General features: G+C 45.0%; 1 protein-coding gene across 8 annotated transcripts in view; it reads left to right on the top strand.

The window, feature by feature from the left end:
• Nucleotides 1-22117, top strand: part of ILF3 (interleukin enhancer binding factor 3) — a 27590-nt gene extending 5473 nt beyond the window's left edge. Inside the window, exons 4-20 of one of the 8 annotated variants that reach the window (XM_048504594.1) lie at nt 5101-5281; nt 6764-6911; nt 8262-8353; nt 8709-8804; nt 10370-10481; nt 10902-10999; nt 11297-11408; nt 11498-11626; nt 11853-12052; nt 13619-13777; nt 14302-14439; nt 14557-14730; nt 15261-15414; nt 15765-15818; nt 18821-19228; nt 20181-20318; nt 21473-22117. In XM_048504594.1, coding sequence (XP_048360551.1) covers nt 5101-5281; nt 6764-6911; nt 8262-8353; nt 8709-8804; nt 10370-10481; nt 10902-10999; nt 11297-11408; nt 11498-11626; nt 11853-12052; nt 13619-13777; nt 14302-14439; nt 14557-14730; nt 15261-15414; nt 15765-15818; nt 18821-19228; nt 20181-20318; nt 21473-21603 — 2524 coding nt within the window. In that variant the 3' untranslated portion in view covers nt 21604-22117. Of the gene's footprint in view, nt 1-5100; nt 5282-6763; nt 6912-8261; nt 8354-8708; nt 8805-10369; nt 10482-10901; nt 11000-11296; nt 11409-11497; nt 11627-11852; nt 12053-13618; nt 13778-14301; nt 14440-14556; nt 14731-15260; nt 15415-15764; nt 15819-16187; nt 17068-18820; nt 19229-20180; nt 20319-21472 lie in introns of those variants that run through there. The other 7 variants (XM_048504596.1, XM_048504599.1, XM_048504597.1 and 4 more) reach the window with 7 other exon arrangements.

The raw sequence follows: 22117 nt of genomic DNA, 5'->3' as shown, positions 1-22117 counted from the left end.
ACTTCTCCTCCATAAATCTGTCCAAGCACCTTTTAAAGCTATCCAGGATAGTGGGCATCACCACCTGTGTCAGCATATTCTATGGAAAAATATGAGTTTCTTCCCCCACTTTTCCCTTTTTATTTTTGTAAAATAATTTTCACAGTACAATTGACAAACAAAATAGAGAAATATAAAATGGAAAAAAAGAAAATTTTCAGGACAAACAAGGGCAAAGCAGAAAAAATTAGTGTTTCTCCCCAAAAACTGTATAGCTATAGCTATAACATGTTGGATCTTGAGCAGTGGCGGGGCTACCAGGGGGAGGGGGGTGCACCAGGCACACGGCTTTGGGTCAGGGGAGCAGAAAATTCTCCCTCTCGCAGCGCCCCCCCTCCACATTAGCAAACCAAGCAGGCTGGAGAAGAGGCCTGCCTGTTCCATTCCAGGCTGCAAACGGCCTGGTGGGAAATGTAGTTCCCATCAGGTTGTTTGCAGCCTGGAAGGGAACAGGTAGGCCTCTTTTCCAACCTGCTCGGTTTGCTAAAGTAAGGGGGTGGGGTGGGGTGGAGGGGCTGTAAAAGCCAGAGTGTGCACCGGGCGCACTCTGGCCCAGCTTTGCCTCTGATCTTGAAATAACAAATCTAATATCAGAGAAACTATTACAAAATCTTAAAATTCACTACCTTCTATCCACTGGCTCTACAGCATCATTACTAACCTTCCCCACTCTCTAATTCAAATTAATCCTGAAAACACAGAGTTTACTTACTTTTTACTTTATTCTGGCCCGCCTTAACCCCAGCCATGATTGGACTCAGGGCAGCTCGAAACAAATTCAATAGAAATTTACTACAACAAAGTCAACACAAACAATAAGATCAATCAAAAAATTTTTAAGGTGCACGTTTTGTCCAGCATGTCTTCTTCAATCTTTGGTTGGTGCCTCAGGGACTGGAGCTCTTCCTTGCCCCAAATGAGACGATCGTCCCTTTGAGAAGCCAGGTTTGCAGCTTGGGAGTGCTGCTTGACACAGCAGTCGCCTTAGAACAGCGGTTCCCAACCTGTGGGTCGAACGGCCCTTTCACAGGGGTCGCCTAAGACTCTCTGCATCAGTGTTCTCTATCTGTAAAATGGATTAAATGTTACGGTTGGGGGGTCACCACAACAGGAGGAACTGCATTAAGGGGTCACAGCATAGGAAGGTGGAGAAGGGCTGCCTTAGAAGGCCTGGTGGACTGTTCCTTGGCCCCACTTCAGCTGGGCTGTGAGCCTGACTGGATTATTGCAATGCATTGTACTTGGGGCTACCCTTTCATAGTGGTCTCAGGCTGCAGCTAGGGCAGAAGGCAGCTGCTAGACTGCTGGTCACAGCTGGCTGTCTGGGACATGTGACGCAAATTCTGCAGTTATTACACTGGCTGCTTCCTGATCTGCTGCCCAGGCCAAGTCAGGTTTTGTATGGCTTGGGGCCAAGATATCTGAAGAACTGTCTTCCCCCATACATTTCTTCCCTGGAATTAGGGTCACAGGCAGATGCTCTCTTGACTTGTCTGGGCACACAAGAGAGGACCTTTTCAGTGATAGCCCCATGATTACATAACAGCAGTCCCACAATTTAAGAGCCAGCGTGGTGTAGTGGTTAAGAGCAGGTGGATTCCAATTGGGAGAATGAGTTTGATTCCCCACTCCTCCACCTGAGCGGCGGACTCCTATCTAGTTAACTGGATTTATTTCCCTGCTTCTACCCACAGTCTGCTGGGCAACCTTGGTCTAGTCACAGTTTTTCAGAACTCTCAGCCCCACCCACCTCACAGGATATCTGTTGCGGGAAGATAAAAGGGAAAGGAGTTTATAAGTTTTTATGTCTCCATACAGGAGAAGAAGAAGAGGAGTTTGGATTTATATCCCCCCTTTCTCTCCTGCAGGAGACTCAAAGGGGCTTACACTACAATCTCCTTGCCCTTCCCCCCTCACAACAAACACCCTGTGAGGTGGGTGGGGCTGAGAGAGCTCCGAGAAGCTGTGACTAGCCCAAGGTCACCCAGCTGGCATGTGTGGGAGTGCACAGGCTAATCTGAATTCCCCAGATAAGCCTCCACAGCACAGGCGGCAGAGCTGGGAATCAAACCCGGTTCCTCCAGATTAGATACACGAGCTCTTAACCTCCTACGCCATTGCTGCGTAGTTGAAGGGTATAAAACAAAACTCTTCTCTTTTTTTTAGTAGTATAAAGCCTTTATTGGCATTATAAATGACAGTAAAACATTTGTCAATAAAAGAAACAAATAGAATACATCAGATATATACACATACAAATAGTTCCCATGGGTTCTGTTTGTAATTCTAGCTCTTATCAATAAAAAGCCCAGACGTAATCACCAAAAGCTACAGTCCATAAGTGCTTACTATTTTACTGTTCAGGTAAAAAATGACACCTGATAATGAGACTACAGCATCTGGCCCTTGTTGTCAATCTTCAAGAGACAATTGAAGATAGTTTTATTTAGGACAGCAATTTGATTGATGTAGCAACTGTGCTCATAGAGAGTGTGGGAAGGTAGCACAAAACGTTTAAATAAAAATAATTATGAGTAAGCTTCTGTTCAAAGGAAAACTTCCTTTTACTGCAGAATTTGTTTTCAGCCTTCAGCTTTTAGTCTTTCCTTCTAGGGCAAAAAATATCAAGATATATGCAGTGGTTAGTATGGGGTGCAGCAGTTTGAAACTTTCTGAGATGCTTCACATCCTTCCACTTTTTCTTACTGAAAATTAAGGTGTTTATACTTTTAAATCCCATAAACGTAGTAGACAGTACAATTTTATATGCTAAATTATAAATGATGTATTTTATATTAAAAAAGAAGTTTAGATTTGATAGGAAAGCAAGCATGGCATAAGTTTTCAATTTTTTTCTAAATTCAATTTTTTCCTGTGACATCAGATTACATTTCCGGCACATGTACATTTGTGTTTACATTAAGTGTAGAAAGTGGAACCATATAGGCCAGTGGTGGTGAACCTATGGTGCCAGAGGTGGCACTCAGAGCCCTCTCTGTGGGCATGTGCGCACAGAGTTTGTCGGGGGGGGGGGGGTTGGAAAAATCTCCCCCCCCCCACATCTAGGCTGGCCTAGACTGCTGGACCCAATGTGCGTGCACCGCGGCAAGCAGGGAGGACTCGGCTGGCGGGCCTGGTGCCTGTGCTCCGGGTGGCTGCTCCCCGAGGGGGGTGCAGAAGCAGAGGAGGCAGAGATGCTAGAGAGGCGCAGAGTGGCACGCGCAGGACTTGCTGGAGGCTAGACCAGACTGGCCCCTGCTCGAGGGGGTGGGGCAGAGGGCTAGAGCTGCAGGGTCATGCAGGACCTTCTGGAGGCTGGAGCAGACTGGCTGCTGCTGCTGCTCAAGGGGTTGAACAAACAAAACATGTGTCTTTCCAAACACCCAGGAAACGCTCAGACCCAAGTTTTTTGCCTGGGCAGATCAAACTAGGGAGGAGGAACTGATATGCATTTAGGATTTTTTTAAAAAGCACATCAAGGCCTTTGCTAGAACTGCTTTTATTTTTTTGTTCCTGTTGCATTTTTGTGGGAAGTCAAGTTCTGTGATGACATGTGAAGGAAAAACCTCAGATCAGATGGCTGCTCCACCAGTGTAGCTTTCCTGAAGTTATCCCATCCCTCGCGCAGCATTCTTACTTAGGATTGCCTTTCTTGACTGCCTTTTTACTTCTATTTTGTGGGGTGTGTGTGTGTGGGGGGGTGTTACTTGGTTTTGGAAAAGCAAAAGTTTTACTTCCCTTTCCCCCCACACCCGTTCCCCCGCCAGGCCCCCAGTGTGCTAATAGTGTAATTATTTCAGGGAGATTATTAGCATTTAAGACCTAGTTTTGGGGAAGCAGTGTAGGTAACCCTGTTAAGCACTGTTAAACCCCACTGATTTTCATGGAAAGAACTAAAGTGTGATTCTTTACCTGGGAGTAATCTTGGTTGCTGGCAATGGGGCTTGCTTCTGAGTAAACCCTCCTAGGGTCGCGATTCACTCATGCTAAGCATTGCACAGTTGCTTCAAAGCAACACCACTGACTACTACCAAGCTTACTCCCGAGTAACGCGCACCTCTGAGCCAACCGTTTTTTCTAAACTAAAACCTCAGTATTCAGGTTTAATTGCTGTGTTGGCACTTTGTGATGAATAAGTGGGTTTTGGGTTGCAGTTTGGGCACTTGGTCTCGAAAAGGTTCGCCATCACTGATCTAGGCCAAAGATAAGTGAGATAAATTGGAGGCTGTATGGTACATAGTTGCAGTAGTTAATAATTTTAAAAAATCATCTGTATATCTTACCTGGTAAAAAGGAAATGTATTTGCTTTGGGTTACGTAAAACTTGTTAATATGTTATTAGCATTTGGAGTGTTGACTAAAGGGAACCTGAAACATGCTTCTTAAACAACACAGTAAAATATTGTGTTCACCTTTAAATATTACAAAGAAATCAAATATTGTGATGAAACAATCTTTTAAATTTTCTCCTAATTTCCAGTTTTTCCATGTCTGCTTTCCCCCCCCCTTCCCTGTGGGTGGGGCGATGGAGGTGGCCCCAGTGAACTTCTTGGTTGAATGGAGATTTGCATCCAGGTTTTCCCAGCCTGTGGTTGATGTTGCTATTTTGGCTCTAGGCCTGCTGGTATGAAGTATAGTGTGAAGTATAGTGAAGTTGGTTGGGGGGATTGTTCTGAATTCATGTTAAGCCTACAGGCAGAATGGTTTTGGTGTATTTTATGAACTTTCAATACAGTTGCCTATTAACGATCCTATTAATTATTCTTCTGTAATGACTGTCTGTTGCCGAGGCAAAGTTGCCATGTTGGTTGTCAGTTCATTTCTTTGCTTCCTGGCATGAATTTGCTCGTGGATGTTTTCCGTTATTGGCAAATTAGACTAAGGAAACCATTTCTGTGAACATTGGAAAGCTAGAACGCATAGAGCAAAAAAACTAATCTCATTAAAGCGTGCTAGAAGTTCATATATGATCCACAAATATTTAACAACAGAGTGAACCCCATAGGGTGTCCTGCTTGTTCCACCTTTCTTGTAACTGGTTCTGTTAACTGTTTTTTTTAGCGAGCAGAAGACCTCTGAACACTTGACCAGAACCCTTCGTGGAGTGATGCGAGTTGGTCTCGTTGCCAAGGGGCTCTTACTGAAGGGAGACTTAGACCTTGAGCTGGTTCTGCTGTGCAAAGAGAAGCCCACAACTGGTCTTTTGGAAAAAGTAGCTGACAATCTTGGCGTGCAACTTGCTGTGAGTATGAAGAAAGAAATCACGGTAGTGCTGACGCCCATGAATTGTTCATTTAACTGTAGTGAACACAAATAAGCATGGCTGGTGGGGTGTATCATCATCATCATCATCATCAATAATAATAATAATAATAATAATAATAATAATAATAATAATAATAATAATAATAATAATAATAATAATAATAATAATAATAATAATAATAATAATATTTATAAACCGCCCTCCCCCGAAGGGCTCAGCTTGTCATTTGGCTGCACAGGGTTTATGCTCGCCCGCCGGTCTGGTTAAGCCAGTTTACTGTATTGTCTTAGCTGGTTTTTAAGGATTGGATCATTAGAGATCTGGTTTAATATTTTGAGTCACACAGTACGAAAATATCAGTACATTTTTAGCAAGTGTGCTCTTAACACTGGATAGCAGCCAACCCCTCCATTTTGATTCACTGTTCCCATCTCATTTATTTTTTCATTCAGCTTCTCTTGCCTCTTCCCTTAACTGAGACCAAAGGCCTGTCACAATTTTGGTGTCTTTAAGACATTACAGGACAGGCCGTGGAAGTGATTACAGAAGCAAGTTGTCGTGTTCAGTGTTCCCGCTGCCTGTATATGAGGAAGGCTTGTTATCTCAGGCTTTTCCATTTAAAATTCCTCGTGTACCACTGAAATCTTTGAAATGTGCATGTCTGTCTTTGGTTAAAATTGTTCTAAGAAGTGATAACACGATGGGAAAAACTTTTACATTTCTCCTGAGATAATTTGATCATGTCAGTCAGATGATTGGCAGGAGGGGAAATGAAGCTGGAAAAAAAGGCAGCGAGCAGTGCAACCCTTCTTCTGGCCAGTGCTGCCCTGACCACACTGTCTCCCATGGCACATGTCCACCTCCTCTTGGCCCAGTGCACAGACTCTGTTGGGTGAGAGGTGGCCTCCTCTGTTTCTAACCCATCAGGAGCCTGAACAAAGTGAAAGTTGACTTCCTGGAGCTTCATGATGATGCAGGCGTTTGGGACTGGAGGGGCTGGAGTGAGGCCTGGGTGTGTGGCTTTCCCCTGGACAGTCTCTCTTGGTCCCTGCTGATGAGCGTTCTTCACATTGCTAAGTGAGAGGACACCTGACCATCTACAAAATAGATGATTACCTATTCCACCCCCATATATATTTGATTACTGTTGGCTATATCAACTCTAATGAACTTCTCTTGAGGGATGAATAGTTTTCAAGGTTTATTTAATTAATTTATACCACTCTTCTCTCCCCAGTGGGGACCCAGAGTGGCTGACAGTCTCCTCTTTCTTCATTTTATCCTCTGCAACCAGGTGGGGGAAGTTGGGCTGAGAAAGTGACTTAGCCATTGAGCCTCCGTGGCCCAAGTGGGCATTTGCATCTGAGTCTCCCAGGCACCTGCATTCTTAATTGATAAATTGCACTGGAGAGGAAGAGACTCGAGGAAAATCTCTGAAGGCATTTCTTTGTGTTTCAGGCTATTACCGAAGATAAATATGAAATTATCCAGTCTATCAGTGATGCTGCCATTGTCATTAAGAATACAAAAGAGCCTCCGCTGACACTTACTATCCACTTGACCTCCCCTGTTGTCAGAGAAGAAATGGAAAAAATGTTAGCTGGAGGTACGGAGGACTGAACGCTGCTGACAGTCAGTTTGGAAACGCATTCTGTGGCTGCCAATTGCTCTGTTCCATGTGGTGTTCAATTTCTGACTAGGCACAACGTCACGCAAGCCAACATCATCATGTCTGTAATGCCACACTGTTGTGGTTCGGAGGTTCCTAGAATTTGAGTAGCACCTTCCTGTTTAATGCATATTTTAAATATTTGGGCCTGTGTATGACCAGAGTCCTTCAATGGACTGTGTGTGTACGTGTGTTTTCAGCAGGTGTTTTGAATTGCTGGTACAGATGTTATAAGCCTCATTTTTTAAAAATTGAAGTCTTAGTTTAAACGACTTCTGCATGATCATTAAATTGGATGTTTTACATAAAGCGGTTTGCGTTGCAGCAAAAATGATTGGTGGTGTTCAGTTCTCTTCCTGTTCAGTGGGATTATACACCACAGAGTTTTGGATAAAGTTACTGCATCCCTATTAAGTGTGAATCGGGGCTTGTTCCCATGCAGGTGATAGCTGTAAAGTTGAGCTGAATGGGTGAACTGCCTCCATTGAAAAGAATACGAGGAGGCAGTGAAGTGTTTGTTGCATGACTACTTTCCATATACATGCACATCATCACTTGATACTGCAGTGATGAGGGTGTGTGTAAATTTACCTCTTGTACCAAAGCTGTTCTTGTCCTTGAACAGCTCATTCCGCTTTGGATTTGTTCAGAAGTCTGACGAGCCATCCGCACGCACAGTGGTCTTTCAAGCAGTTGAGCTGACCCTCCACTTTCCCCTGTCAGTTTTGCTGCAGCACAGACGCGATGATTTTGTTCTCTGACTGTTTTATGGATCTGATATCTGACCACATCTACCAAGCCTTCTAGTTTGTCGATTTTAGGGACGCTGGACCTTTGACCAACAGGACACAATCTGTCATGGGCTGGGGCCAGGGCAGTCAAGCCTTGTGGGCGGAGGGGGTTCCCTTTCAGAAAACCTTTAGCTATATACTTTTGAAAGATGCAGAAATGGGGGTGGGTGGGGTGGAATTTAAACTTTCCCTTAATGAGTGTAGTTCATATCTTCTTTCTGTAGCCTATTTAGCATAGCTTAGAGTTATTACTTTCCTTACTTGTAGGGTTTCTTTCTCTGGGTAGATTTTAGCTAGTGTCTCACTTTTTTCTCAAGTGGCTGCTAGTTCATAAGGGTGAAAAGAAAAGGATATTTGAGGGTATCCTTTCAGCTGTAGGTAGAGGAAATATTTGGGAGCCTCAGCTGCCCTTTAGGAAACTGCCTCATCCCCTCTCCACCCGACAGAACCCCCTTGGTCAAACTGTACCTTGTCTTCTTATTCCACCCACGAATAGAAACGCTATCAGTCAACGACTCACCGGACGTTCTGGACAGGCAGAAATGCCTTGCTGCCTTGGCGTCACTCCGACACGCCAAGTGGTTCCAGGTTTGCATTTTGTTCTTATATTTGTCTTTAAGTAGAACACTTGTAAGTTGTAATTGCCTAACTTTGTTAAAGCATCTTAATGCTGGGCTGTAGATGTGCAGAACTTAGCATCTGTTAAATGTACAGTTGCTAAAGGAGCACAGAAAAGAATTTTAGTTTTTCAGTGAAACAGTAGATATATAGCTGCTGCTTTGTGTTAAGAGTAATTTTTTTGTGCAGTTAACTACAAATACTGAATTTTAAAGATATGAAGATGCATACATAGTTTACCCTTGACAAAGTAGCACTACAAAAATGTCTCCTCTTGGTTCTGATATTCACTACTGAACCTGTCCTGCTTATTACTTTGTTCTAGGCCAGAGCAAATGGCTTGAAGTCTTGTGTCATTGTCATCAGGGTGCTGAGAGATCTGTGTACCCGTGTTCCTACTTGGGCTCCGCTTAGAGGATGGGTAATTTTACACCTTGTATTTCCTTTTATAGAAAAATGAGTGTGTAATTAGGGGATTGGGCGGTATAAAAAAATTGAAGAAATAAATAAATAAATAAATAAATAAAAGGAATTCAAGATACATACCGTGGAAGTTGCATCTTAATCACAGAAGATGGAGATTATTTAACTAAATGTTCATTTCCAAAAGGGCATAGGGTTGGCTAATAAATTAGTTTGAACGTAGTCACATTGTAGTCCTTGTTCAGGGAATGAGCATCCAGTGTTTGATGCTTCAGTTAGACAGTGCTTCGTGAATGCTCCATTTGAGATGGAGTTGTTGAAGAGACAGACCAGCAGGATGTTGTGGACCAACATAACAGCCACAAAAGGGTGTCAGCAGAGGCTCTCTGACTATCGAGGCAGATGAGTGCCTCCAAAATCTGTCTCTGTGATACTCAGTGGCACAGCCACAGTTGGGCTTTTCTAGGCACTGTCTCCCCACTACATGAAAGAAAGCAGGGCTGTTGTCCTATAGGTCTTGTGGTTCCTTCTTTAAAACAGCTGCTGCCAAAGGGATTAGAAGATGGGTAAGCTGCAAGCTGGCCCTGTTGGCCAGCCCAGCCCCATCACCTCAGCCCAGGTTAGTACTTGGATGGGAGACCACCAAGGGAGCCCAGGATTGCTATGCAGTAGCAGTCATTGGCAAACCATCTCTGAGCGTCTCTTGTTTTGAAAAATGATTGGGTCACTATAAATTGGCTGCGGCTGGACAGGGCACCCTCCCCCAAAGCCTGAAGCCAGGTTTGGAATTAAAGAGCCCATCCTCTCTTCTCTGCAGTGTCTGCATTCTCATGGGTCACTGTTAGAAGCAGAGGTGGCTGGCCAGGGAGAAGTGGGTGAGCAGCTGCCCCACAAGCAAAGGCCAAGCTAGCTTCTGTGGGGGAAGGAATCTGTCCTCTCCTTGGGGAGCTTTTTCTCTGAGCAGCTTCTCCTCGTGCTGAGGGAGAGAGCACAGCAGAAGGTTCTTCCCCCTCATTCGAAGGGCTGGCCAAGGGTTAGCAGAGATGGCCTGAACACCACTGATCAGGAATGGGACTGGGATGCTGGGCCAGCGTGCATTTCCATTTTACTTTTCTCTGGGAGACCATTCCACTTAGACAATTGGTGAGATTAGCAGCAAGGAGGTAACCCTGTTTTCAAGTAGGGGGCAGAAACAATGCAGGGGGACATTTAATCTATTGTCAGTGGTGGGTTATCTGTTTTCCTTTGTTTCTGTTTCTCTTACAAAGTTTATTACGTTTAACAGTTATCATTTTGCAGAAAGCAATCAACTCGGCAGCTTGCCCAGTGCCCTCTTACTCTTGGATCAAAATCCAGCTCCTTAGCTGAACTCACTTCTGTGCCTTTCGGTTGGGTTAAATGCTTAGCTAAAGGGTTAGGCGGCAGTAGCACAAGGCCAACCTTTCAAACTATATACAGCCTTGGTGGTAGGTCTGGAACAGCTGTGGCCAGAAGTGCCTGCAGTGTAATCATTTACTTGTGCTTGCTGTTTTTTTAAAAAAACTTTCTGAAATGTCATTTCAGCCGCTAGAGTTGCTATGCGAGAAATCGATTGGAACAGCCAACAGGCCTATGGGAGCTGGCGAGGCCTTGAGAAGAGTTCTTGAATGCCTTGCATCGGGAATAGTTATGCCAGGTTAGGTGGTTCTAGACTGCTGAGAAAATTTGACGGCTGTGGTGCGACTTTGTTCGACTCTAGGTCTCTTATGCCCAGTTCAAATTGGACATTCCTGTTTTATCTTTAGTTTATTGCCTGTAAGACTTGATACATCGGGCACCACGATGCCTTTAAGAATGCACTTAAAACTGTGGCCCTGTAATTCCCATTTCCTTACTTGGATGTGACAGATGGTTTTGGAGGGCTTGAAGGCGTTGTCAAGCTTGCCCTGATGCCTTGCTGAACTACCTGCATTGTAGACTAGATGAGCTCCCTGGCTCTTGATCAAGAACTTCATCTGGGCTGCTTACATCGCACTTTGGTGATGTTAAGGGAATATTTCAGTCCTAGAGACCTTAGGATAATTCTCTGCATATCTTCCTTGTTTCCTGCCTTCAGATGGTTCTGGTATTTATGATCCTTGTGAAAAAGAAGCCACTGATGCTATTGGGCATCTAGACAGACAACAAAGGGAAGATATCACACAGAGTGCTCAGGTATAGTTCTGATTACAGATGTTACAAAACAACAATGAGTTATTCATGATAGCTAGTAATCTCCACAACATGGAAAAAAAAGGTCCCATTCCAATAACTTAGGAGGCTTGCGATGATCTGACAGAAACAAGGTGTCATGTGTTTGAAATAGTTAACATTAAGCACCAACGCTTGTGCTGAGGTTTGTTTTCAGGGTTTTCGGCTTCAGATGTTTGAACTGGGTTTTGGGATCGTGGATATTGGGAAAAATCCAGAGCAAGGTGGGGCATTTCTGTGATGCGTTTTCTGTCTTTCTAGCATGCTTTGAGGCTTGCTGCATTTGGCCAGCTTCACAAAGTCTTGGGGATGGATCCGTTGCCCTCAAAGATGCCCAAGAAACCCAAAAACGAAACCCTGGTTGACTACACTGGTAGGTTTAGTAGTTGGGAATTTTGTTTCTGTGGGCATCTTTAGCATAACTGTTAGTGCATTAATTGACTTCCTACGATTTGCCCACAGTCCAGATTCCCCCAAGTACCACATATGCTGTTACCCCATTGAAACGTCCTATGGAAGAAGATGGAGAGGAGAAGTCCCCAAGCAAAAAGAAAAAGAAGATTCAGAAAAAAGGTATTGAGTTGGCAAGAGGTAGGTATACTTAGTTGTTCAGGCGCCTGCTAATGCTGATTCTTGGCCTTCACGTTTTATGCAACTAGTAGGAAGTAGAAATGAATGTCACATTTCTGCTGCTTTGCTGCTCTGGTTTAGTAGCTGTGAATGTCGGTCTGTGTACTTGGCCTGTTGGATGATGATGTTGCCGTAGGGAGGATGTTACGCAGTTGTCTGTATCTGACACACAATTTCTTCTGCTCAGAGGAGAAAGCAGAACCTCCACAAGCCATGAATGCGCTGATGAAGCTGAACCAACTAAAACCCGGGCTGCAGTACAAACTCGTGTCTCAGACAGGCCCAGTTCATGCTCCAATATTTACGATGTCCGTGGAGGTGGATGGTAGCACATATGAAGCTTCAGGCCCTTCCAAAAAGACAGCCAAACTTCACGTAGCAGTTAAGGTAAGAGACAGCTGTAAATAATACATGTCAGACTTTTTTTAAAGTACCCTTACTGCCTTTGCCTTTAAACACAACTTGTATTCCTTATACTTGAAAGGGGCCTTCCTATGCTTGACTGTCTTAAGATGAGCCACAGATTTATATTTCCACTCAGCATCTTGCCAGACCATGACATGCACAGGCGTAGTCTTGTGTGATACCTGAATTAATAAGCCAGGGTTTAAAGTGAATGCGTAAGTACTCTAGCTTGGCATGTTTGTTGTCAAACAGTTCAGTGACTGTTGCCCTTCCTCCAGTTGTTACTGCACCTGGAAACTCAGGTCAGAGTAGCCTTGCACTGCAAATGGAATTAAGTCGACTTGCTCTAAATCACAGGTGCGCGATTTGATTGCTTTGAAGAGGGCTCCACCTTGGGAGGTAATCTTGTGCCACAAAGCGTCCGGAGCAGGCAAGAGATGAAGGATTTGTATCATAGATGCCCCTGCCTGTCTTGCTCTCAGCCCTTGTCGTTAGAGGGGAGTTGTGTGGTCCTTGGAGAGCACCACTCCATCCCAAATGATTGTGATGGGGTGGTGCTTCCCATGTGTAACATGTGGGGAGGCCATGAAGGGTTCAGAGTGTGCCGCAGGCAGGGAATTTTTAAAAGACCAAGCATTTATCTCTGGCTTGTCATGGACCCGAGCGGTGGTAGTTGTGTGGGGAAGGAGGGAGGGGGAGAATAGGAGTGACACCCCACCCAAATTGGGCAGTCGTGGAAGGGGTGGCTTCACGTCCCAAGCAAAACATGCAGCCGCTTCCAGTGCCAATAAAAGGGATGCTGAAGGTAGGCAGCAAAAAAGGCCTCAGGTGTGCTGCAGACAAGCTGAGCAGCAGAGCAGTTGTCACTGCAAGCCTTGTGGCAGTGGACAGGTGTAGGCTGATGACAAGGCGAGGGGTGCTGCTCTTGCTTCTCCCGCAGGATCTTCCACAAGGATGGTCACAGAGCAGTTGTCTCTGCCCCTTCTTACTATGAAGGATGCCTGGTGGGCCACAGGAGAGAAGGCAAGCTCCCCACCTCCGCCTCTCACGCAGGATTCGCCCATCCCTCAGGGCAGGGTGTAGAGAGGTGTGGGTGGTTCAGTGGAGCATACTTCCTCTCTCACCACCCCCTGGGTTCTGTCCATGAGCCTGAGTCCTGTGATGCAGCAAAGTTTCCTACCCTGGGAGGACCTGAATCTTGGCTCAGAGTGCAACTGAGAGGCGATGTTGTGGCCCCTTCTTCAAGAAGAGGAACATTTTCTTTTTGCCCTGTGAGGCTTGTATTTCTATCACAACTCTTGTTGGTGGAGCTTCCCGCAGTGTCCACTCCCAACATATACACCTTATGATATTTCCTTGTACTAAATCTTGGTCTGTATTATTTGGAAGCTCAAAAACAACAGTTTAATTTCTGAAGGATGGGTTTAATATGACCCCTGAGTGGCCCACGGAGTCAAGTCGGCTAGCTGCTTATTCCTGGTGATTCAGTTCTAGTGGCCTCTGGATGACTTTGGATAAATGTGGCTGATCTTTTTGGATGTTATTTAGGTATTACAAGACATGGGCTTGGCTACTGGTGTCGAAGGCAGAGAGAGGGGGGATGAGTCAGCGGAGGAAACGGATCAGAAGCCAGTGGCTGTGGCGACCCCTCCTGTGGTGGAAACTGTTTGTCCACCAAGTGCTGCTTCACCATCAGAGCAAACAGAGGTGAATATTGGCTGTAGGCCTGAGAGTGTCAGAAATCCCCTCCGGGTTATTTGGGCTAGAATCCCAGTGACTCCACATCACTTATATGCTGCGTTTCAGAAACTCTTCAGTCCTTCGCTGTGTTTGCTGTTCTCCCTCGCATGCCCTTTTGTCCCATATAAGTCCTGTATTTCTTGAAACTACCGTCAACGTTTACATCTTTCATTTTTATGTACCTCTTAAAGGTACATAAAGGTACATAAAGATTTGACCTGAACTAGCATGATTAGTGTATCTGCTGCTGTCAGTTTCCAGAATGTTTCCTTCTGCACATGCACAAAGACACTGTTGTACCACTCTAATGGGCTCATGAAACCTTAGAGTGCATCATGCCCCACCTTGCTTATCTTGGCTAGTCACCATGAGGTTAGAAAACTGAACTAGGTAGAGCTAGTGAGTGCTTCCTTTACAACTAATCCTTTGGCTTGCTCTACTTCTAAGTGACAGATGCTACATGAATGTAATAATACATTTTAATTTCTTAGAATGTGAAGCAGCAGGGCCCAATCCTGACAAAGCACGGGAAAAACCCAGTCATGGAGCTGAACGAGAAGCGTCGTGGCTTAAAATATGAGCTGATTTCAGAAACTGGTGGAAGTCATGACAAGCGGTTTGTAATGGAGGTGAGGTGGATGGATGGTGAATACATTCGCAGTGACCCTTGGTACTCTTGTTGGCAGACGATGATTTATGAGCTCAGCCATGCACAGCTCTCTGACTCTTTCTGCCTTGTCATGAAGGTTGAGGTCGATGGGCAGAAGTTCCAAGGGGCTGGTTCAAACAAAAAAGTGGCGAAGGCTTATGCTGCACTGGCTGCATTAGAGAAACTGTTCCCAGATGCTCCCCTTCCAATGGAGCAGAAGAAGAAGCGAGCCCCTATGCCAGCACGAGGCGGACCCAAGTTTCCAGTGAAGGTTGGTGTAGAAATGCTGCCGTCTTCTGTGCTTGGAGGTGTATGAAGGAACATTTACGTCCCTTCCAGACAGAGTTACGCAGGCGCCAAAGTCAGTCATTTTATCACCGGGCATGAACGTGGGCTCACAGCAGGTGTTGCAAGCAAGTAAATACTTCATGTCTCTTTAGAAAGTATTACGAGAGCAGCAGTATTGTGAGAGCAGCAATGGCATAATGGTTAAGAGCATGGACACTCTTATCTGGAGGGACTGGGTTTGATTCCCCGCTCTGCCGCTTGAGCTGTGGAGGCTTATCTGGGGAATTCAGATTAGCTTGTGCACTCCAACACATGCCAGCTGGGTGACCTTGGGCTAGTCACAGTTCTTCTGAGCTCTCTCAGCCCCACCTGCCTCGCAGGGTGTTTGTTATTGGGGGTGGAGGAAAAAGGAGATTATCAGCCCCTTTGAGTCTCCTTACAGGAGAGAAAGGGGATATAAATTCAACTCTTTAATTTTTCACTAAACATCTGGATTTGTGCTTATTTTAACAGCATAATCCAGGCTATGGTATGGGAGGCCCGATGCATGCTGAAGTACCTCCTCCCCCAAGCATGCGGGGTCGTGGCAGAGGCGGAAATATCAGAGGCCGTGGTAGAGGCAGAGGTGGCTTTGGTAGTGCCAATCACGGAGGTTATATGAATGCTGGTAAGTTGCTGCATTTCTCCACTCCTATAGGAGGTTCTGAGCTTCAAAATAATTTGTACCTTGTAGCTTCGTAACATGGTTTATAATCTGAGAGTTTGGCATTATTATAGTTCTGTTACATCTTGAAAGAAGAGGTGTCTTCTCCTGACTTTGAGACTACCAATACTGAAGCCAAAATCAGAATTTTAATCTGAATTCAGGCCCAAGTATATCCCTCTGCTGGGCCTCTTGATTCTGCTTTCTGTTTATGGCTGAATACACGTGACTTCTGCATGTCCTCTGTGTAAGCTTCCAGCATGCCACCTGTATTGTCTGCAAACTAACTTTTACATAATGCTTTCTTTTCCCAGGTGCTGGATATGGAAGCTATGGCTATGGTGGCAATTCTGCAACGGCAGGCTATAGTAAGTGTTCTGTGTTTTCAGCAAACCTTTAACACCACACACCCCAGGACTAGCAAAACTCAGAACCAGGTTACTGTGCAAGATGCTGTACTGGGCATGACATTCAAGAGAGCTAATCTTTGAAAAGAAAATGAGATCTCATTTAAATTGTTCTTAACATTTCTCTGCTTTAAGCCAAGTGAAGCCATACACCATTGTTGTAAAAGTTTCCCTTTACAAAATGCACAAGTTGTTTTGAGAAGCCTTTGTTGGGAGGGGGGTTGACGGGAGCAGAGAAATAAAAAAAATAATTTTTAAAAGTGTGGCACATTTTGCCATCTTCAAAAGAATTCTAATTTTTTTTCTCTGCTCTGTCTCCCCCTTTTGTAGGTGACTTTTTCACAGACTGCTACGGCTATCATGATTTTGGGTCTTCCTAGATCATCTAAAAGTATTGCACATAAAACAGCTTTTTACTCCAATTTTCTCGAACTCCAAAACCCAAAGTGTCCGTGCTGTGTGTCCACCCTGTGCTTCACTGGGTTTCTCAACAGTGGCTTTTCACCGCAGCTTGTCTGAACCTTAGCCGACAAAGTGGCAGTTTTTATTGTGACTTGCCTTTGAACTTGGTTATATGGATGTACACTACAGGGGAAACTAAATTTCAAGGAATGTCTTTGTGCATTGGGCACACAATTGAGATCTTAAGTTTGTTCAGCTTCCAAACAAAAGCCCCTCCCCCCTTGTATGCTTTTTATGGAAAACGTCTCTTTATTTTTAAGGAGCAACCAGAAGTGTGTTAATTTGTCAATTTACAACAGATTTTGTACAAAACTTAACACTTTTAGTCCCAAAAGGTGGGTGGATGCCTAAAAAAAGAAATCAGCCTTTTTAACATTTCAGAGGCGACCACAGCCTCATGGTTTTTAAGCATGGATACTGTTGACTTGTATGTGACATTTTATGTGCAAATTTTAATCCTTGCATCCTTTGTGTTTGTATGGGATAACACCCAGGATTTACAGTCAGGTTGTATGTTTTTTTGTTTTTTAAAAAAATGAACTGGTTTGAATAGTTGCAGTGAAGTTTTTTTGCAAATAAACATAAAAAAGGCCTAGATTGCTTTTCAAGACTGTTGCGAATGGTGGGGTGTGTGTGTGCGCGTTCTGGACCCTTGTTGCCCCAAGCAGATGTATGTAATTTCCCAGGAAATACAAGCTACTTAAACATTAAAAGGCACAGGGAATAAATTAGTCTGTAAGATTTTTAATCTAGTCTCTGATTCTTTGTTTCACTATCTTAAAGTATTTGCCATAGTCTTGGCAGCAGCACGAACACTATTAACAGTTGAAGTAGTTTGACAACTATAAACAATATAGGGAAGATTAGAAATGGATTTGGTTAAGGTTTTACCCAATGAAATTTTTTTAAATGATAGTTCATACTCCTTTCTTTAATAAAGGGACAGGGTTTCTAGTCCTAATTCAAATGATGGAATTGACATCTTTAAAAAGAAGGGTTCTCTTCGTTCAGCCGGGGACTCTAGGTTGGGGACTGCTCTAAAGAATCCAAATGTCAATTTTCTGTTTGAAAACTGTTGTGATCCGCATGTTACAACATGCTTGAGAAGAAGAATTGTGGCCGTGGCCAGTTTGCTCACATCACGTTACCCACAAACACGTAGCTGTGTGATGCAGACTTTGGACAGGCTGGGCAGGTGCTTCATTGTGCTGCAGACCTACCTAACTAGGGGAATTTCAGCCTAACTTAACCCCACAAATTTGTGGTTGGGAATGGAGAAACGTATGCTTCTGTGAGGAAAGGCAGGATGAAAACTTGACAGAACAGCTTCCGCTGTTGGAAGAAACGTAACATGAAAACCAACATGTTCATTGCTCAGGGGAGGAGTATGTTACGCTTCAGGATTGAAAGACTGTTAGTCCAGTTTTAGCCCTTACAATGTGCTGCGTCACGATTCATCCTGGCAGAGAACTGGAAAAAAAGCATCTTTTAAGGCTCGCTAATCTTCAGGTTTCCTGTAGATTCTGCATACATAAAGGATAAAAATGGGCCATGTTTCTAACAGGTTTCACACAGTTTGAACAAGTTGAGCCCCCAACTTCTAGCATCTCCAGAGACATTTAATATATCCACAGCTTTGTAAAATCTTTAGATAGCAGTTGTCCAAAGACATTTGCTTAACTGACAAGCTGTTTTTATGAATGGGAAATCATTTGTTAGTTCTTTGCATTTTGCTCCTCACTTAGTTCCTTGTCGCAGATCTTCATAATCTTAGAAAATGTCTTATAATCCAGACGTTTTGGGACACATCAGTACTGTAATGTAGTTTGCTTAGTAGTCCGTTTCCTTCTTCACCCACTCCAGATATTACAGCCCAGTGGGGTGGTGCCATACAATCGCATTGCAATTGAAGAAGTTGCTGGATATAAAGTGTTAAAATTTTATGGTTAGGTGTTCTAGAATTCTTTTCAGTTGAACACAGTATGAATTTAATCCTGGATCCTATTCTGTCGCCATTATTTAAAATGGGCCATGCTTATATTTGGCAGAGTTGTACATGAGGTTAGACTTCGTTTCTGCCAATTACAGAGAGGAAGGGGAGCATTTCTTCCAGCCAGAGCGGTAGACCACATTCTGGCCTCAGGGTCATTTTCAGAGTGGTGGTTAATGACTGAGAGACCCAGGTTTCAGCACCCAGTCTGCCATGGAGAATTGCTGGGTGATCTTGGCCAGTCACTCAGTCTGACCTGCCTTATGGATTGTTGTGGGGAGGGGAGAAAAGTGGGATGTGGCCATCTAAGCAGAATATGGGAGAACCCCGGCCTAAACAGGCGTCAGAGTTTGTTCCTGAGGGGACTGGTGGTATTGGAACGCTTTGAGACCTTGGGATCGAGGGAAGCATTCCAGCCACTGTCAACTCTTGTTTTATTGTCTAGAGCTGTAACCCCATTGAAGAGTGGCCTTGTGTTTTCAGTGGCTTAAATGTGCTCTGTTCTGTTTAGGTCAGTTCTATAGCAACGGTGGCCATTCCGGGAATGCCGGAGGGGGCGGTGGCTCCTCCGGGTATGGCTCCTACTACCAAGGTGGTGACTACGGCTCTCCTGCTCCTCCTAAACATGTTGGCAAGAAGCAGCCGCACAGCGGTCAACAGAAGCCTTCCTATGGCTCAGGGTATCAGTCCCATCAAGGCCAACAGCAACAATCATATAATCAGAACCAATATAGTAACTACGGCCCCCCGCAAGGCAAACAGAAGGGCTACAACCAAGGCAACTACGCTTCCTATTCCAATTCTTACAACTCTCCTGGTGGTGGCGGAGGATCCGACTACAACTATGAAAATAAATTCAGTGAGTTCCCATTGAGTGGGGGCAGGGGAGCCATGGAAGCCTATCACGGGCGTCTCTCTGGTATGTGGCACTTCGGAGTTCCTAAGGGAATGAATTGTGATTATGATGGAGGCAAGAGTGTGTGGGTCACTTAGAACAAGCAGGAGGCTTGGCCAAGGAAAAGTTGGAGATAGTGGAAAGGAGGCCAGTGGCTTGAAAACTCTCAGCTGTGCTGAGATGTTCAATGTTAAGGCTTAGCAAAGTAAAAACTGTTCCAAGAGCATCTCTTCTAATGTTAAGAGCCTGTTCTGAGATGCACATCGTATGTAATCCTTGTGCAGGGAGCGCTTCAGGAAGGCACTGGAAGTTGTAAGAAGCACTGTTGAAGTTCGTCATTAGCTTGCTTGTGTAGCTGAATTGCAGATAACAGTCCTCTGTGGCCACGGCTGGCTGTTTCCCGCCCCGCTCTGGTGCAAAAAGTTGCAGCGATGTGCCTTTGCGTGTCGGGACAAGATTTTTTTGCCCCAACATGCTTGCGGTCCCTCTCTGCGCCAGAACGCTGGTGGGTAATCAGCCATTGTGTTATCTGATGATCTTGGATGGATTTGGGGAAAGCCTATCTTGATAGATCTCCAATTTCTAGTTAATTCAGCCCCTGTGTCCCAGGCTAGCCTGATCTCTTTCAATCCTGGAAGGTAAGCAGGGTCAGCTTTGGCTGGTACTTGGCTGGGAGACCTCCAAGGCAGGCCAGGGTCACTGTGCAGAGGCAGGCGACAGCAAACCTCTTCTGAAGGCCTCTGGTCTTGAAAGCTCCACTGGGATTACCGTAAGGAAACTGATCTGGTGGCAGAAAAGTCCCGCCAGCTGCTCCTGTTGCAAAGGCCTGTAGAAGAGACCCCAGTGAGGAGAATGGAATGTTCTTACTACCCGTTCTGAAAGTCCACCTCCCATGAGAATCCCGTTGCGTCTGAATATGTACAGTGCTGCTTGTGTGAGATGCAAGACTTTTCTCAGCACGCCTTCTTCGTTCCAGGTTATGGCGGCGGCGGTGGACGTGGAGGCAGTGGAGCAAACAGCTATGGCTCAGGAGGTGCCTCCTACAACGCTGGCGCCCACAGTGGCTATGGGGGAGGATCTGGGGGCGGAGGGTCCTCTTACCAAGGTAAGCAAGGTCAGTACAGAATGTTTTGCACACAACTCGTAAGACACGTGTGTGTTGGTAAATGAGATTTTTTTTCCTGGGCGAGCCATACCCTCCTGGGGTGTAGTGTCCAGAAATTCACCCTTTGGGTTTCAGGACATCTGGGTATTTCATCAACAACCAATCAGGGAGGCAGGAATCTTAAGTAAGATTTTTTTGCTTCACTGTGGCTGCGGGCCCCTCCCATTTCTCCAGTTCGTTTCCTGCCTAGGGAGAGCAGTTGAGACAATTGCTTGTCTTCTAAACATTTGCTAACTAATCTATTCCGTTTATCTTTTGGTCTGATGCTGCCTGAGCTGGGGAAAGGACCACTTGTGCCCCTTGCTGCACGCAGCGTAGTCTGACTAATAGTTCATTAGCACTGACTAGCAGCGAGCACGTATTCCCCCATTATTACTGGGCTGGCTACTGCGATGCCTCACAACAAAGACCAGCTGACCCTTCCCAGGATACTTGTACATGTGCAGGAAACCTGAAGGGATGGGGTGTAAGAGAGCCACTGTGGTGTAGTGGTTAAGAGCGCGGGACTCTAATCTGGAGAACCAAGTTTGATTCTGCACTCCTCCACATGAGTGATGGACACTTCTCTGGTGAACTGGACTTGTTTCCCCCTCCTACACATGAAGCCTGCTGGGAGACCTTGGGCTACTTACAGTTCTCTCTGAACTCTTTCTGCCCCTCCTGTCTCACAAGGTGTCTGTTGTGAGGGGGGAAGGGAAAGGAGTTTGTGAGCCCCTTTGAGTCTCCTTACAGGAAATAAAAGGGGGGAATAAATCCCCAAGCCTTCTTCCCATTTAGAAAGGAGCAGGAAGAGGGGGGTCTCGCCACTTCCAGCCTTGGCCAGAGCGCCATGTGAAGCATTAAGCAGCGCGTCTTTTCCAGGCTCCTTGTGCCTCCCGGGGGGGGGGGGGGATAGGGTCTCCTTGGTCCATGTGCTTCATGTAATCGAAGTCTTCCCCTCCTGAGCTTGCCTCAGTTTGTTGTGCCTCTAGGGTGGGGGGCATTCACCACGGCTGTCAGACTCGTGCACGCCCAGGATTTATATCTTGTGTATTTGGACATGTGACAGTTGATATAGGGACTATACTGGCCTGTTAGTAACTCCCTTCCCCCTTTGTCTGTAGGTGGCTATGCTCAGTCAAACTACAACTCTCCAGGTTCAAACCAGAACTACAGCGGGCCTCCCAATTCCTACCAGGCCTCTCAAGCTGGCTATGGCAGAAATGACCACAGCATGAACTATCAATATAGATAAACCAGCTGTTCTTATGGGTGTGAGCCTGTCCCTTCTAAACCTGCATACCCTTTAAATATTGAGTTTTTATTGCATCACCGTAAACATGTAAACCCTGTTTCCATGTTGCAGTGCTCTTTGTGATATCAGTCACTAATGGTTGAGTACCTTGTAATTCATACTTAGCTGTATTTTGGACATTTAATGGTGTATTTAATGGTTTGTTAGTTTCTCATTTCAACTTTAGTCTAAATAGAAATTTGAGTTCACGCGGTATCCTTTTTCTGTTTAAACGGCATTCGTGTGTTGCCACTGTATGGCTTTAAATTGATAAGGGATATCTTTTGCTAATGCTTTTGTGAAGTGAGTTAAACGAGCTTTCTGTATTTTAATGCTTTAGTGTTTTTCAGTTTTATAAGTGAAGATTTTATTTTAAAACTTGTGGGAAAGAGTGGGGGTTTGTATGTCTGGATCATTCAGGCAGCACATCTGGATTATGCTGAATGTAGGCAAATAAACACAAACTCTTCATGTG

The sequence above is a fragment of the Sphaerodactylus townsendi genome, linkage group LG07 (assembly GCF_021028975.2).
Source record: "Sphaerodactylus townsendi isolate TG3544 linkage group LG07, MPM_Stown_v2.3, whole genome shotgun sequence".
Taxonomy (NCBI): domain Eukaryota; kingdom Metazoa; phylum Chordata; class Lepidosauria; order Squamata; family Sphaerodactylidae; genus Sphaerodactylus; species Sphaerodactylus townsendi.
This window is presented reverse-complemented; position numbering and strand designations above follow the sequence as displayed.